Genomic DNA, 14368 nt, shown 5'->3' with positions numbered 1-14368 from the left:
GGGCTGTGTGTGGAAAGGACAAGGAAGGCAATGGCTGTGTCTACAAGCTGAAAGGGCCCCATGTCTCACCCCAACCCCCAGCCCCTCCATAGAGGAAAACTCACTACCTTCCCTTGGTCCCAATGCAGCAGGGCCGGCCTGTAATCACACAGTCCATGTGGAGGTGGTTGGTGTAATTCCCAGCACTGTTTTTTGTGCAGATCTGGAAAACAACAACAGGCTGCAGTCAGACAGCCACAGCTTTGCTTGCTGGCTGGGTAAAATCAAACCAGCCCCTTGGGGAGAAGCCAGATCCCAGACACAGCTCCCTGTGACAGCAGGATGGTGCCTGACACTCCATCTGCCTGAGCATCAGTTGACACCTCCTCTCCAGCCCGAGGCTGAGCTGGTTTCCATCTCCGTTACCCTGACAGGATCCAGGGCTTTAGCTGGCACAGGACAGCTTCTGTTGTTCTGTCTTGGCTGGGCAGAGCACGGCTGCCCTGAGCTGGTGTTTGTGACCAGCAGCAGAAGCTGCACCAGAGGCCCTGCCCTCCCAGCAGCACAGTGGGATGCAAATGCCACACGGCAGCTGCCCATGGCACACTGTCCCCCTGGCCGTGCTCACCGGCCACTTGGTGATGTCATCGGGCCACTCGTGGGGCTCCATCGAGGCTGGCTGCTCACACACCCTGCAGCAACAAAGCACACAAAGCACACATCAGCCTGAAAATACCCTTCCCCAGCACCAGGGAGGATTCCCACACTCTGCCTGTGCCCATTCCACAGCTCCTTGTGCCCCTGGGTGCTGACACTGACACACCAGACCAGATCAGCCAAGGCCATGCTGGTCACAGCCTCAGCCTCCTTCCAGCAGAGATCACAAAGGCACAGAGCACACAGCTGCCCAGCAACAAACTGGATCTCTTCCAGGTGGACACACCCCAAGGACAGGAACTGAGCTGCTTTCAGCTCTACATCAGCCACAGTGACTGTGCCAGGGCAGCCAGCAGCTGGCTGGGCTCCTGGACAGAGGGGTGCTAGGCTCAGGACTGCTGCCCCCCAAGCAGGGGATTGTGCAGGGAGCAGGTGAGGACAGGGAGAGGGTTGAGGAAGGCACCCAAGACTCTCAGGCTTAGTAAATTTTAAATTATGCTTCTAGAAACAGTCACAGTGGCTGAAGAACAGGGTTAAGAGCAGCTCACAACAGGCTTCTGTTCAAGTGAGCAGCCCACAACAGAGAACAGGGGTGAGCAGAAATATGATCACATCCTGCATCAGCCTCCCCTGCAGTGTAAGGACATCACTGCCCACACCCCTCCAGAGCTGCTGCTGCCTCACCCAGCAATCCACTGCCCTGGGACTGACTGCACAGCAGCCCTGTCCTCCCAAGGATGGCAGCAGGGCCAGCAGGACCTACCTGGGGTCCTGGTGACACACAGAACCAAACTGCCTCTTGTTCCCTGCCAGCATCGGCGTGCTGGGGTGATGGGGCCACTTCACCCACACGGCCAGCGTGGACTGCAGGAGAGAGGAGAGGTGTCACCAGGAAGGCCAGGGGAAGAAACAGGAGCAGAAGTGGCCCTGAGGCTGCAGGGCTGGCAGGAGCAGGGCCGTGGCACTCACTGAGCACTCCTCCTCCGAGGTCTGCACGCAGCCGGACTTGTCGTTGCGCACGCAGCACGCCGAGTGCTTCTCCTTCTCGCGCTTGGCGCTGATGAAGCTGTGCACCTGCTGGTCCTGCCTCATGCACGGGGAGAACTTGGCCCCCAGGTGGATCAGGGCCTCCTGCCAGACATGGAAACACTCAGCTCAGCCAAGGCAATCACTGCCTGGGCAGAGCAGGCTGGGGGAGCTGCTGGGGTAGCCCTAGCCAGACTCAAGGGCCAGGGACAAGTCCTGCATGATGAGGCCCAACACACACCATGCACATTTCCATATTTGCTTTGGAGACAGGTCCAGAACAAAAGCTCAGGGATTTCTCTGCCCATAGCCCCAGAAAAGGCCAGCAAAATGGCTGGGAAAGAAAACTTTGAGACGTTTTCTCTTCATTTTTGTGTTTCCCAGGGGAATGGCATCAGGAAAGCTGTCACACACCATACAACTCCTGCATTTTTTCTAACCCCATGCTTGTCTTTGTAAGAACAGGGTCCAAGGTCCATCCCAACCTCCAGGCACCCCACTCTGCAGGGTAGTTTTGGGCTGGGAGCACTGCTGCTCCCTGACAGTGACAGCAGATCCCTGAGCTCCACGCAGCAGAGGGCTCTGGTCCGTGGGGTGGCCCAGCTGCAGAACAATCCCCCACCCACCAACCGTCCCACCAACAGCACTCACTGAGCTGGGGCCGATCCAGAAGTTTTCCTGCTGAACATATTTGACATTTTCATAAACTCCTCTGTTTCTCAAGACCTACAAGGAGAGAAAGCAAGAGCCCTTTGAGCTCCAGCCCCCAGGGACTGGTGAAAACAGCCCCCAGGATGAACAGGAATCCCCACAGCCAAAGACAGTGCCCACAACTCCCTCCATCTGTTTTTCTGCAGCCATCAAGGTGTGGGCACCTTCAAGTTAAGGTTTTATTCAAAATGTCTATCTTTGTCTGCTTCAACTTTCAAGAAATCCCAGGGCCTGGAGCCCTTGGAGTGGCCTGAGCCTGCACAAAGCTCCACAGAGCTGAGCAGCACAGGCAGCACCCAGAGGCAGTGCAGGCCCAGGTGTTCTGAAAGCTGTCAGATATGCAGCTGAGAAGCTCCCCAGGCATCTCCTACATGGAGCAAGGACATGGCTGTAGAGATATCTGTACCCCAGAAACCTTTAACAACGTGTGGGAAGGCTACAAACAGCTTCAAATCAGCTCCCAAAGTCAGACAAGTCAGTTTTGCCCCTGGCAGAAGCAAAATCTTGCAACTGTAGCAAAAACTTAGCTCTGGTTTGAAGTATTTCCTTGCCTTGATCATCCTTCTGGTCTCCACCAGGAGGAGAACAAGCTGTTTGGAAGCTTTGTGCCAGATATAATCTGACATCAGGGAGCTGCAGGAGGGACAGAAGGGGGTGTGGGGCTCCCAGGGACCCTGCAGGCACCCAGCCAGGCAGGCAAGGAGCTGAGGGCTAAACTCCATCACACTCCAGGCATGTCAGGGGCACCACTTACTGAATCAACAGTTTCATGCTGTGAGAACCCCACAGGGGCGATGCCGTAGATGCACACAGCGAGGATGGTGATGAGGGAGTGCACAAAGGTGACCCAGTAAGTGAAGAAAGGCCTGCAAGGAGGGAAGGGGAAAGGATCAGAGGCAGAAACACAGGCATATTACATCTGCTAACAGAACAGAGGGGGAAAGCTGCTGTTTTCCCCCAGAAACCTTGCCAAAATCTGGGGTACACAGCCAGGATCACCTAGGAGTGCTCAGGACAGGAGGCAATAACCTGTTCACTCTGACTCCCCCATTACCCTGGACAACCACCCTTTCCCAAGAAAACATCCATGGGACACCAAAGCCCAGTGCTGAACTGTGCTGCATTTCTGAAATAATCATTCCAGGTCAATGCCCAGAGGCAGGGACAGCTGAGCCCTGCTGTTCCCCACAGGACAGTGCTGGTGGCACAGAGACCTCAGTCCCTCCAGGCACCAGAGACACAGACACACCGTGGGGAGCTGGGTGAGGCCCCAGACTGCTGGCTGAGGACACAAACACAGCTGCAGCTGGCTCTGCTCTCCCAGGGACAAAGATGGGGGGCACAGCAGCACCCCGAGTTCCCCAGGGCCAGCAGCAATCCCTCACTCAGCAACTCAGGGCACTCCAATATTTCTCTCTCTGCTCTGGGGTGCCCTGACCCCCAGGGCAGCACTGACTTTGACCCTCATTCATAGAGAAAGTTTCTTAGACTTCAAGATAGACTGGAATCCACAAAAGTGTGAAACAGATTATAGAGAGTAGTGTAGGTGGATCACTTAGGTGGGAAATTTAGGTTTTGGGATTTTTAGTCTGCTGTGGATGGAAGCAAGATGGAGGGCACAGGGTGTCATCCTGGGTTTTTTCTTCATGCTTTTTCTTTCTTCTTCTTTATGGATTTGGGTAGCATTTTGTAATTGGGGAGAAAAGTCCGCATTGCAGCTCTTTGGGATCAGTTATTGGGTTAAAAGGGAAATAATCTAGGTGTCAGCTCTTAATTGGATAGTTTAGTCTTAAAAGACCTTGTAACAAGAGATTGTTGGCCATTTTGTGCCTTCTAATGAAAAGCTGCTGAACAGTCAGTCTCACAGCAGTGAGACTGTTTTACTGATAAGAAATAATAAACACCTGAGTCTGAACATGAATTACTGTCTCAAGTGCCTTCAATCCAGACCTAGAAAAACCCATGACTGGTACCTGTCACAGACATATTTTATGAAAAATCCTCTTGCTAGGATCTTTTCTCCTGACAAGCTGAGAGGCCTCAGAAACGAAACATAAACAATGATTATCTGCTGCTGTGGAATGCAACAGGTGCATCTGTGATTGGTCTCATGTGGTTGTTTTTAATTAATGGCCAATCATGGTCAGCTGGCTCAGACTCTCTGGTCAGTCACAAGATTTTATTATCATTCCATTTTTTTCCTTGCTAGTTTTCTGATTAAATCCTTTCTTCTATTCTTTAAGCATAGTTTTAATATATGATTTTCTTTTGTAGTCCTTTATGTACAGTGGGAGTATGGTGGCCTTGGAATGTCAGGTCATCATTGGAACATGATGAGAATAGTGGAGAGTAGGCCTAGAATAAGGAGTCATGGGGAGTCGTAGTGGAATCATATTGTTAGTCCTGAGGTGTTTAGGAGAGCAGTGGCTGCTCCTAGGATGGGTCAGGAGCTAGGGTCTACTATGTGATAAGAATGTGCTTGGCGTGCCATTGAGAGTTAGGTATTTTCTTGTCGGTAGAGGCTCAGTAGGAGCACGAATTATATTTTCTTTTAATATAATATATATCATAAAATAATAAATCAGCCTTCTGAAACATGGAGTCAAGATTCTCATCTCTTCCCTGCCAACAGCACCACATTTGGTGACCCCGAGTGAGGAACCACCCCCAAAACGGGGAACCCCCATGGCGCAGCTCCCACCTGTGGTCATCCATGTCCTCGATCTGCCGTTTGACGTAGCTGTCGATGCGCTTGCGGTAGGTCCTGTTGGTCAGCTTGCCCACCATGCCCAGCCCGTAGGGCCTCTTCTCCTTGGCAAAGAGCTTCCTGACGGGCACGGCGATGCGCTGCCCGCGCCGCTGCGGGCTCACGCTCACCACCTCCTGCCGCAGGCGCACCTTGGGCTGCGCCAGGGCCCCGTCCTTCTGCTTCCTCCAGCCGCGCTCCAGGGGGCTGGAACAAAAGCAGGACACAAGTGGGGACCAGCCTTTGCGTGGCCTTTGGCGGCAGCAGAGCCTCTGTCTGTGCCACCTGCTGATGGCAGACAAGGTGCCCTGAAGTTGTGTTTCAAAGGGTTGCACAGAGGCAAGAAAGGAAAGCACAGAAATGGCAGAAAGCACAGCAGTAGGGGACCAGCCTTTGCATGGCCTTTGGTGGCAGCAGAGCTTCTGTCTGTGCCATCCCCTCCAAGCTGGGCAGCAGCTGATGGCAGAAAGCACAGCAATAGGGACCAGCTTTTGCGTGGCCTTTGGTGGCAGCAGAGCCTCTGTCTGTGCCACCTCCTCCAGGCTGGGCAGCAGCTGATGGCAAGGTGCCTGAAGCTGTGTTTCAAAGAGTTACACAGAGCCAGGACAGAAGTAAGGACCAGCCTTTCCGTGGCCTTTGGTGGCAGCAGAGCTTCTGTCTGTGCCACCCCCTTCAGGCTGGGCAGCAGCTGATGGCAGACAAGGTGCCCTGAAGTGGGAGCTGTATTTCAAGGGGTTGTACAGAGCCAGGAAAGAAAAGCACAGAAGTGGCAGAAAGCACAGAAGTAGGGACCAGCCTTTGCGTGGTATTTGGTGGCAGCAGAGCCTCTGTCTGTACCACACTGATGGCAGACAAGGTGTCCTGAAGCTGTGTTCGAAAATCTTACACACAACCAGGACAGGAAAGCACAGAAGTGACAGAAAGCACAGCAGTAGGTAGGGACCAGCCTTTCCATGGCCTTTGGTGGCAGCAGAGCCTCTGTCTGTGCCACCCCCTCCAGCAGCCCTGAAGTGGGAGTTGTATTTTAAAGGGTAACACAGAGTCAGGACAGAAAAGCACAGAAGTGGCAGAAAGCACAGCAAACACACAGAGAGTGGCACAAGGCTGCTGTGCCAAGCTAAGCCCCACCACTGAGGAGCTCTCAAGGCTTTAAAGCTGCAGCCTGTTGGGCTGCAACAGCACCTCTGCAGCCTCAGGTGTGTCTGCTCCCTCCCCTACTTCAATCCTCTTACTCTGCCCTCTGCTATGAAATGGAAGTTTAGAATGGAGTTTAGCCCAGCAGTGGAAATAGCCACCTTTAAATGTCACTTCAGTATCTCACTTCAATGTCGCTGGACTGGCAAATTGGACAAAAGTGAATCCAAGCAGCTTCCCAGACCAAGAAAGCAGCACTGTCTTACAGAGGCTGCAAGCTGTACCAGCTACCTCTCCCAATATTTCTTCCATTCCTCCCTTACTTGTACCAATGTGTGCATTTTTCAGAATAAAGCAAAGCAGGCTTCATGAACACAATAAAAATCCTGAGCATCCCGAGCTAAAACAAGGCTTTTTTGTCAAAATAGATCTGATTAACATTGCACAGGTTACTGGTGAATAACACCTACTTTTTAAGACTCTATCACATCCAGATAAATTTGTATTTCCTTGCTCTTAGACAGCAGTGTGAAGGTCACATCTGCAGCACTCAGATCTAACCAAAAAAACCCAACTCCCTCCCATTTCCCCTTCCTCATTGCCTGGCCCTGCAGGAGAGATGCTCCTGACACCTGCTCTAGTCCAGTGCACCTCCTCTGGCTTCCCAAATGTCCCACTCTGCACAAAGACAGTGCCTGTCAGAAGTGCTGAGAGAAAACAGCCAACAACCTTTCTTCTGAAACATGACTGGAGTGTCTGCAGAGATCATGACAGCTCTGAAGTACAGGCAAGCAGCAGCATAAGGGAGAATCTGAACCCCTGTAGCCAAAATACTGCTGGAAACTTCAGCTCTTTTCATATTGCACCTTGCAGAAGATGCATTTGAATATCCCAGCTTCCCCTTGGGAAGTCCTTCTGCAGCAGAAGGTGCAGGTTCCACTGCAGCCTGCTCCTGCCCAAGAGGTCAAGTGGTTTCTGTGGGGTGCACATGCTGCTTCCCAGTGTTTGCAGTGCTGGAAATCTCCCCATGCCCAAACAAACACCTCACCACGTGAAAGGACACCCAACTGTGACTCTGACAACAGCTCTCTGAAGGGTGAGAAAAATATATTTTCCTCAATAAATAAAACTATTTAAGGAGATTCAAAGGGAACCAAGAAGACTGAAGCCATCTCAGAGGAGTGACAACAAACTCCCACCATTTGTGCTTCCCCTTATGTTAAACTGAGTGAAGTTCTTGGAAACACTTGAAGGGAAAGTGCCAGCACAGCAAGACAGGCTGAGAGCAGCAGAACCACAACAAGGACCTCCCTGTCTGCTCCATGTTCACACCCAGCAGAGCTCTCTGCTGGGGTGAGCTGACTCGGAAGCAGCACAGAGCAATTACTCAGTACCAGTTACTCAGGTGGAAAAAATCCAGGCACACAGAACAGCACCACCCACATATTTGTAGGGCTCTCAGCACCAGTGCCACACCTTTCTCTCATTTCAAGTGAGGAATGCAGCCCAGCTTGACACACTGCAATGCTTCACCGCTCCTTGGAGCATGAGAACAGTTACTGGTGACTGTGGCAATGGCAACAGCTTTCTCACTTTTGCTCTCCATAGCCAAAGGCTGGGCCCTCAGCATCCTTACAGTTGATTTAAGTGTCTTTTGCTTCCTCAAGGCATGATATAATCTCTGAAACACATTACTATGAAGCTGGAAGTTGCTGGAGAAGTGGCCTCAGAGTCACCTTTCACATCATGGGTAGCTGGGGCAGGAGGTCTTCAGCTGGATTTAAAGAACACCCATCCCTGCACTGCTCTGAGCCCTGCACCAAGCACCCACAGCACTCACATCTTGGCTTCCCCACTCCAAACGGGTTGGCTACCCCATGTTAAGCTTTGGCAGCTACCATGAAGATACTCACAGTAGTAAGTGGCTTCTCTCAAGCTCATTTTTGTCCAAAGCACCTCCTGTGAGATCTGTCTGATCTGGAGGTTTCACCTCCGCATCTTTGATGGCAGCTTCTGACGGCGACTCGAACACTTCATCGGGGTAAGTGGAGAGCTCCTCATGAAGGACTCCTTCCTGGGCAGACAGACAGCAGCCCCATCAGAAGAAGCCAACATCCCACCTGAGAGAGCAGTGCTGCTCTCTGCAACACACAGTCCTGCCAGAAGCAGAGTCCTGCTCTGCCTTTGGCAGCACCACGCCAGACCTGCCCCTCACCCGAGCAAAGAAGGACGTGTCGAGCTCATCTGGGAAATCCACCGTGTCCTCCTCCAGGAAGCTGGCGGGGGTGAAGCTGCGCCGCTGGGCCCTCCTCAGGGTGCTGTCCTTCACAGAGCGGCCCTGCAGCCAGGGACAGGGACATGGGGCACTGCCAGCACCTCACAAACCCGCCCCAGCCAGGGTACAGGCAGCCCACGTGCTGAGCTTGGTTGGAGCACAGCAGATTGATGTGTGACACCTTTCTGGTGAGATACAGCTGTCACTCCACTTCTAAACCCACAGCACCCACCTCCAGGCTTGCCTCTTGCTCCTCTAGCACATACTGGACAATGTGTCCGGCCAAACCACAGTGATGGCTGCTAATGGACACAGCAAAAAGGATGGAGAGACCTCTTTCACCCACGGGAACCAAGAGAGCTCCCCCTGGGAGTTCTCTGCTTTTACCCCTCTGTGTTCTCAGAGGCATATCCATGTCCTCAGTGACCACACCAGGTGCCAATATTCAAATCTGAGCACCTATTGGTTTGACCGCAGCATCCCAAAAAAACTCACTTCCTTTCAAACCAGGACACTTGTACAGCAAGAGCCTCTGGTATTTCTGCTCTTCCCTGGCTGCTTACCAGGTGCACATGGACCACCCAAAAGCCCAGAACAGCCTGAACTGGACCTGCTAGAATACTGAGGCTGCTGTCCATGGGAATCAAAGTCCCCAGGCCAACACAGAAAAATCAAGACCCGTACCAAAACTGAACCACCATCCCCACTTTCTTGCCAATCCTGCCTCCTGTACACATGGCCGAAACCCACCAGGAGGTGACTCCATTTCCTCCCTCCACCACAGCTCTCCCCACCCCTCTGCTGAGCAGCTCCTTGCCCACATCCAGGGCAGAGACCCCCGTGGTCCATGCCCTGCGGCAGGCAGTACCTTGACCAGCGCGGCGGCCGCCCGGAAGCTCATTTTGGCCACGGACTCGCGCTTGCGGCGCCGCGGGAGGCGGTTGAAGCCGGAGCGGGAGCTGGTGAAGGAGCAGAGCGAGGTGGCCCCGGGGGTGATGGGCGTGTGGGGGATGCTGCAGCCGTCCGTGTCCTCGGCCATCCGGAACGCCCGGCCCCGCGCCAGGGGGTCGATGATCTGCCGAGAGGAGCAGCCCGTCAGCCCAGCCACCCCCAAAGCCTGTCCTGCCAAACCTCCTCTCTCCTCATGGCTCCAGGGACTGACCAGGAACCAGCCTGCAGGGACCAACAAGCAATTCTACAATAGGAATAACCTATTGTTTGTTTTTTTTCTTTTGCTAGTATTGACTATTGTCAACCAGTCCATTCCAGTACCTCACATAAAACTCCAACCCTCCTCCAGCCCTTCCTAAGCTGCCACAGACATCTTTTATGAAAAATCCTTTCCTTAGGATTTTTCCTTCTGAGAAGCTGAGAGGCCTCAGGAACAAAATGTAAACATTGATTATCTGCTGCTGTGGAATGCAACAGGTGCATCTGTGATTGGTCTCATGTCATTGTTTTTAATTAATGGCCAATCACAGTCAGCTGGATCGGACTTTTTGTCCAAGACCCAAGCCTTTATCATTCTTTCTTTTTCTATTCTTAGATAGCCTTCTGATGAAATCCTTTCTTCTATTCTTTTAGTATAGTTTTAATATAATATATATCATAAAATAATAAATCAGCCTTCTGAAATATGGAGTCAGATCCTCGTCTCTTCCCTTATCCTCAGACCCCTGTGAACACAGTCACACTAAGCTCTTGGTTTCATTGTCTCCCATGCCAATGAGCTCAACAGTCAGAGAATGTGCTGCCTAAATAGGAGTCTGAGAAATCCCTAAAAACAGAAATGTTCTTTCTTTAGTTAGTTTCCTTCCTGATACTGGGCAGCCCAGGACTTAAGCAGTTTCCTGTTATCCTGTTGAAACTATACTGTATATTTACATCTGCTTCCATTAATTAAATTTAACAGCTGGATAAAGCAGGCAAGCTTCCAGGAGCTGCAAGCCCTTCTTTGGGACTCCTCAGGCCAGTGCTCTCACTTATTCCAAACATACGAATCAACGTAATGAAAATATTGCCTTCAGCTACAAACCTTGCTCTGTCCTTACATCATCACAGCTGTGGTTTCCATAAGACCTCTGTGCTTTATCCCAAGGTTTTACGAGCTTTTTTAATCCACAGTTGCACACTCAACAGGAAGCTTAATGGGCTCACACCTACTGACACCACGTTCTGATTTACTGTTAGCCCAGATACAGCTCAACAATATTTCTAAGTCTCCTGTGAGCAAATATTAGGTGCAAGACATTTAACAGAAAAGAAGACAACAAGGCAAAATGTGATTGAAAATTTCACTACACTCTCCTCTGCTTTAGTGCTGCCACCAGGCTGCAGGTCACAGACTGACCTGCTTTGGAAGGAATTGTTTTCCCACTCACTCAGTAAAGCCCAGCCACCAACCACACCAATTAGTGTCACTGAGAGGAGCAGTGGGAAGAGCTGGATATTGTGGTTAGTTCTGGTCACTGCATGTGCTCATTTGGGCCCTGCCCCCTTGGGTCACACTTAAAAGTAATGAGCAGGAGGCAGCACCAAACCCAGGTGCCCTTTGCAGACACTCAAAACCACTTCTGAGGACCCATAAGCAGGGCTATAGCACCACTGATGCAGCACTTTTCAAAGTCCTAAAATATAACCAGGTTTCTATGGGGACAGTAGCTGTGCTACAGCCTACATTCTGCTTGGGGCAGAGCAAATGTCCCCAGTGATTCCAGCCCTGCTACTGCACATCCAACATAGCAGAATACAATTCTGTCCTTCCAAATGGCAGCAGAAAGCCTGAGCTGAGAGCTGCTGCTCATGCTGCACACCCCTGATCACCAGAGTCACAGCATGACAAACACAGCTCTGAGCCACCACAACAGCTGAGGGATCTCAGCCAATAAGACTGGTGGGGAGAGAGAGCTGCCAAACTGTACCTGGGCTGTGAGAAGTGTCTGAGCACAGAGCCCAGACGTGCCAGGGCAGAGCTCAGCCCGCAGACAGGTCACGGCTGCCAACGCGCTGAACGCAGCGAGCAGGGAGCTCAGCCATGGCCCTGCCTCTGTCCCTCTGTCCCAGCTCACTCACCTTCTGCATGCCCAGCTGGCAGGGCCCCACGTAGAGAGGAGGAGGGGTCTCTGTGCTGGTCAGAGAAATGTTGTCCTGGCTGGGCAGGTCCATCTCCCGGATGACCTGAGGCTTGAGCTTCCCGTAGCGCAGGCTGCAGTGCCGCAGGCTCTTCCTCTGCCATTTCTGAGTGGCATCGCTGTCTTTGCTCACCCCAAACCAGTCTGCTGTGCCTCTGAAAGATGCCAGCAGACAAGTGCTAAGGAGAAGGATGTTTGCTTGGACTGTGCAGGTGAAAAGACAAAGCCCTGGTGGTCACTTCCAGCCCACCCCAATTCAATGACAGAACTCTTGCCCAGGAGCATCTCGCAGCTTGTCCTCAACCTGACAGATGCTGGCCAGAAATGTTTGACCATCAACAGCATTCTGTCTCTTAAGACAGAAGAAAAATGACAGGAGATATTCACTGTGGGCAAAGGACAGTTTGTTCCGAGTTTTTCTAAAAATAAAGGAAAAGAAATGATACAGAAATTCAGAAAATAACTTGGTGAAAGGTGTTTTACTTTAAAAACCATCTATTGCACACACTTACCATCTTCAGGCCAGCTCTAGGTCCCCATTGTGAGACTGTACTGTTTCACAGCTCTGTGACTTGTCCCAAAACCACCAGAAATCTCTTTTCTCTCCCAGCCTCCCCTCCACACTCCCAGAACCTCCCTAACTTCTCCATCTCATGCTGCAGGGTTTCTAACCTCCTCTAGGGTAGCACAAAGAGCAAAACTTGCTGCAGTTCTGGTCTCTGCAAAGGCAGACACACACACTTCTAAGCTGCTGGTTGCAGAAGCAGGAGCACAAGGCTGCAGCCACGAGGCAGGTTTGCTGCCAAGTGCCTGCTGCCACAGAAGAGCAGTGGATCAGAAGCAAAATCCCAGGAAGGCAGGGAGGGATCAGGATAAGTCAGACTAAAAGCCTATTTCAAATCCTGCAGGCCAGCTGGTACCCTAAACTTGCAGGGGTCATGGCAGCCCTGCCAAGCAGTTCCCACCATGGCTGATCCATCCTCAGGAGATGACAAGCTGTCCCAGCCTACAGACTGGCCCAGGTGTGGAAATCTGAAAGTGCAAGCCAAATCCAAACCCCTGGCCTCAGCCCCCCTGCTCAGGGGCAGGATCTCCAGCTGCTGAGAAGCAAGACCTCACAGATCACAAAGAGAGCGTTAAAATACACACTGGAGTAAAGGCTGGGATAAATCCAGAATTAGGCCACACAGGGGAACTGAGATAGTGCAATGGAGACAGGAAATTAATCCTGTGGTTTTGAACCCTTCCAAGCAAAAACCCTACCAACCAACAGGTGAAGGTGCTCTGCCACCATGTCAAAAGGTGTGCTGGAAATCCACAGCCTTGCTGGCTAAAACCCAAATGCCACCAGCAAGTCAACGTGCCAGCCTTTGGAGATGGGGCTATGTGAAAATCGTGGGGCACCTCTGTGCTCCCACAGACCCACATCTCCTTGGAGCAATCTTCCTCTCCACCCAGAGCAAAGGCCCAGGGCCAGCCCCTGCCCTGACAGACCCACCAAGCCCATAGCACAGAGGCCAAGCTGCCCTGGCACAACACACACCTCACAGAACAGCCTGAGCACTCAGAGGGCTCCCCACAGACTGCTGTAACCAGGACTGCAACAGCAAGGTGACCTTGGGTGACAAGCCCGTACACAGGGCCTCAAAGGGAGAGGGGCTGAGGGTGACTTGGGCCCATATGAGCCTCAGAGATCTCCAAAGCTGTGCTCCCACTGGTCTGAAAGGACAAGCACCACCACAGCTGCTGGCACTGTGAGGAACACTCCAGAACTGCCAGAGACCACTGCCGGGCCAGGGCCAGGGTGAAGAGCTGTCCCACCCCTCTCTGATCATAGCCAAAATAATCCACTAAAGAGTTTAGGGCACCCTGGGAAGATGCTGAATGCCTCTGTTCAGCTGGAGAACTCCATCACGTCCTATGGAGTCCCCAGGGCACTGTAACAACCAACATCAGAGTCAGCTGTCACTCTTCTGCCACGATGACCCAAGCAGCCCTGAAAGCCAAACACAAGCAGCCCCAAAGGTGTGACAGTGCCAGAGTGGCAGCAGGCCAAGGGCAGGATGGTAAGACAGGAACACAGGGCAGTAGGTCCAAGTCACACTGTCTGTCTGGTTTAAAAGTTTCCTAAGCTCTAGATTTGGGGTGATGGTCAATGGGCCCGTTGTGCCCTGGACTCCTGGAGTGGCTCATCTCCTTGGTGCTAAGCAAACCTCCACCTCAAAAAGAAGACAGTCACATTTGCATTAGAAAAAGCCATGATGTCAACAGGGAAAGAGTGGATGCTGTATTCCATTCATCAGCTCTGAGCTCCTCTGGACAAACACAACAGCATCTGTTTGGTGCTGCTTCCACTCCTTCCCCTCCTGCCCCAAGAAGGCTTTGGGGCCAACATATGCTGCACTGCTGCCAGCAAAGGCAGACTGGGCTGAGGCTGCCCTGGGGAGATATTCCAGCTATGGTGAACACCAGGAGGTTGACAGCTTGTTAGGAAAGGCAGGAGGGAGTGAGGCTGGCGGGTGGACAGCTTGTTAGTCCATGCTACTTATTGACAGCTGCCTACACATTTAGTAGGAGTGACAATTGTTCTCTGTTAGAGGCACACATGAACTCTCTCACTCTGCCTGTCTGTAGGCCTCTTGGGCAGCCCTGGGAAGGCAATGTGCTCTCAGCAGCAGGCAGCCTCTGCGCAGTTCACAACAGCCCTGG

At 52.2% G+C, this 14368-nt stretch overlaps 1 protein-coding gene across 7 annotated transcripts in view; it reads right to left on the bottom strand.

Moving 5' to 3' along the window:
- Positions 1 to 14368, bottom strand: part of RHBDF1 (rhomboid 5 homolog 1) — a 39182-nt gene that overhangs the window by 3303 nt on the left and 21511 nt on the right. For all 7 annotated transcript variants that reach the window (XM_064725582.1, XM_064725577.1, XM_064725576.1 and 4 more), the window contains 11 exons: positions 11601 to 11814; positions 9397 to 9603; positions 8469 to 8591; positions 8167 to 8327; positions 5075 to 5326; positions 3128 to 3239; positions 2314 to 2388; positions 1606 to 1767; positions 1400 to 1500; positions 608 to 671; positions 108 to 202 (listed from right to left, as the gene is read on the bottom strand). In XM_064725582.1, the coding sequence (XP_064581652.1) occupies positions 108 to 202; positions 608 to 671; positions 1400 to 1500; positions 1606 to 1767; positions 2314 to 2388; positions 3128 to 3239; positions 5075 to 5326; positions 8167 to 8327; positions 8469 to 8591; positions 9397 to 9603; positions 11601 to 11814 (1566 nt within the window). The remainder of the gene's footprint in view (positions 1 to 107; positions 203 to 607; positions 672 to 1399; positions 1501 to 1605; positions 1768 to 2313; positions 2389 to 3127; positions 3240 to 5074; positions 5327 to 8166; positions 8328 to 8468; positions 8592 to 9396; positions 9604 to 11600; positions 11815 to 14368) is intronic.

This window comes from Zonotrichia leucophrys, chromosome 14 (genome assembly GCF_028769735.1).
Source record: "Zonotrichia leucophrys gambelii isolate GWCS_2022_RI chromosome 14, RI_Zleu_2.0, whole genome shotgun sequence".
Taxonomy (NCBI): Eukaryota; Metazoa; Chordata; class Aves; order Passeriformes; family Passerellidae; genus Zonotrichia; species Zonotrichia leucophrys.
This window is presented reverse-complemented; position numbering and strand designations above follow the sequence as displayed.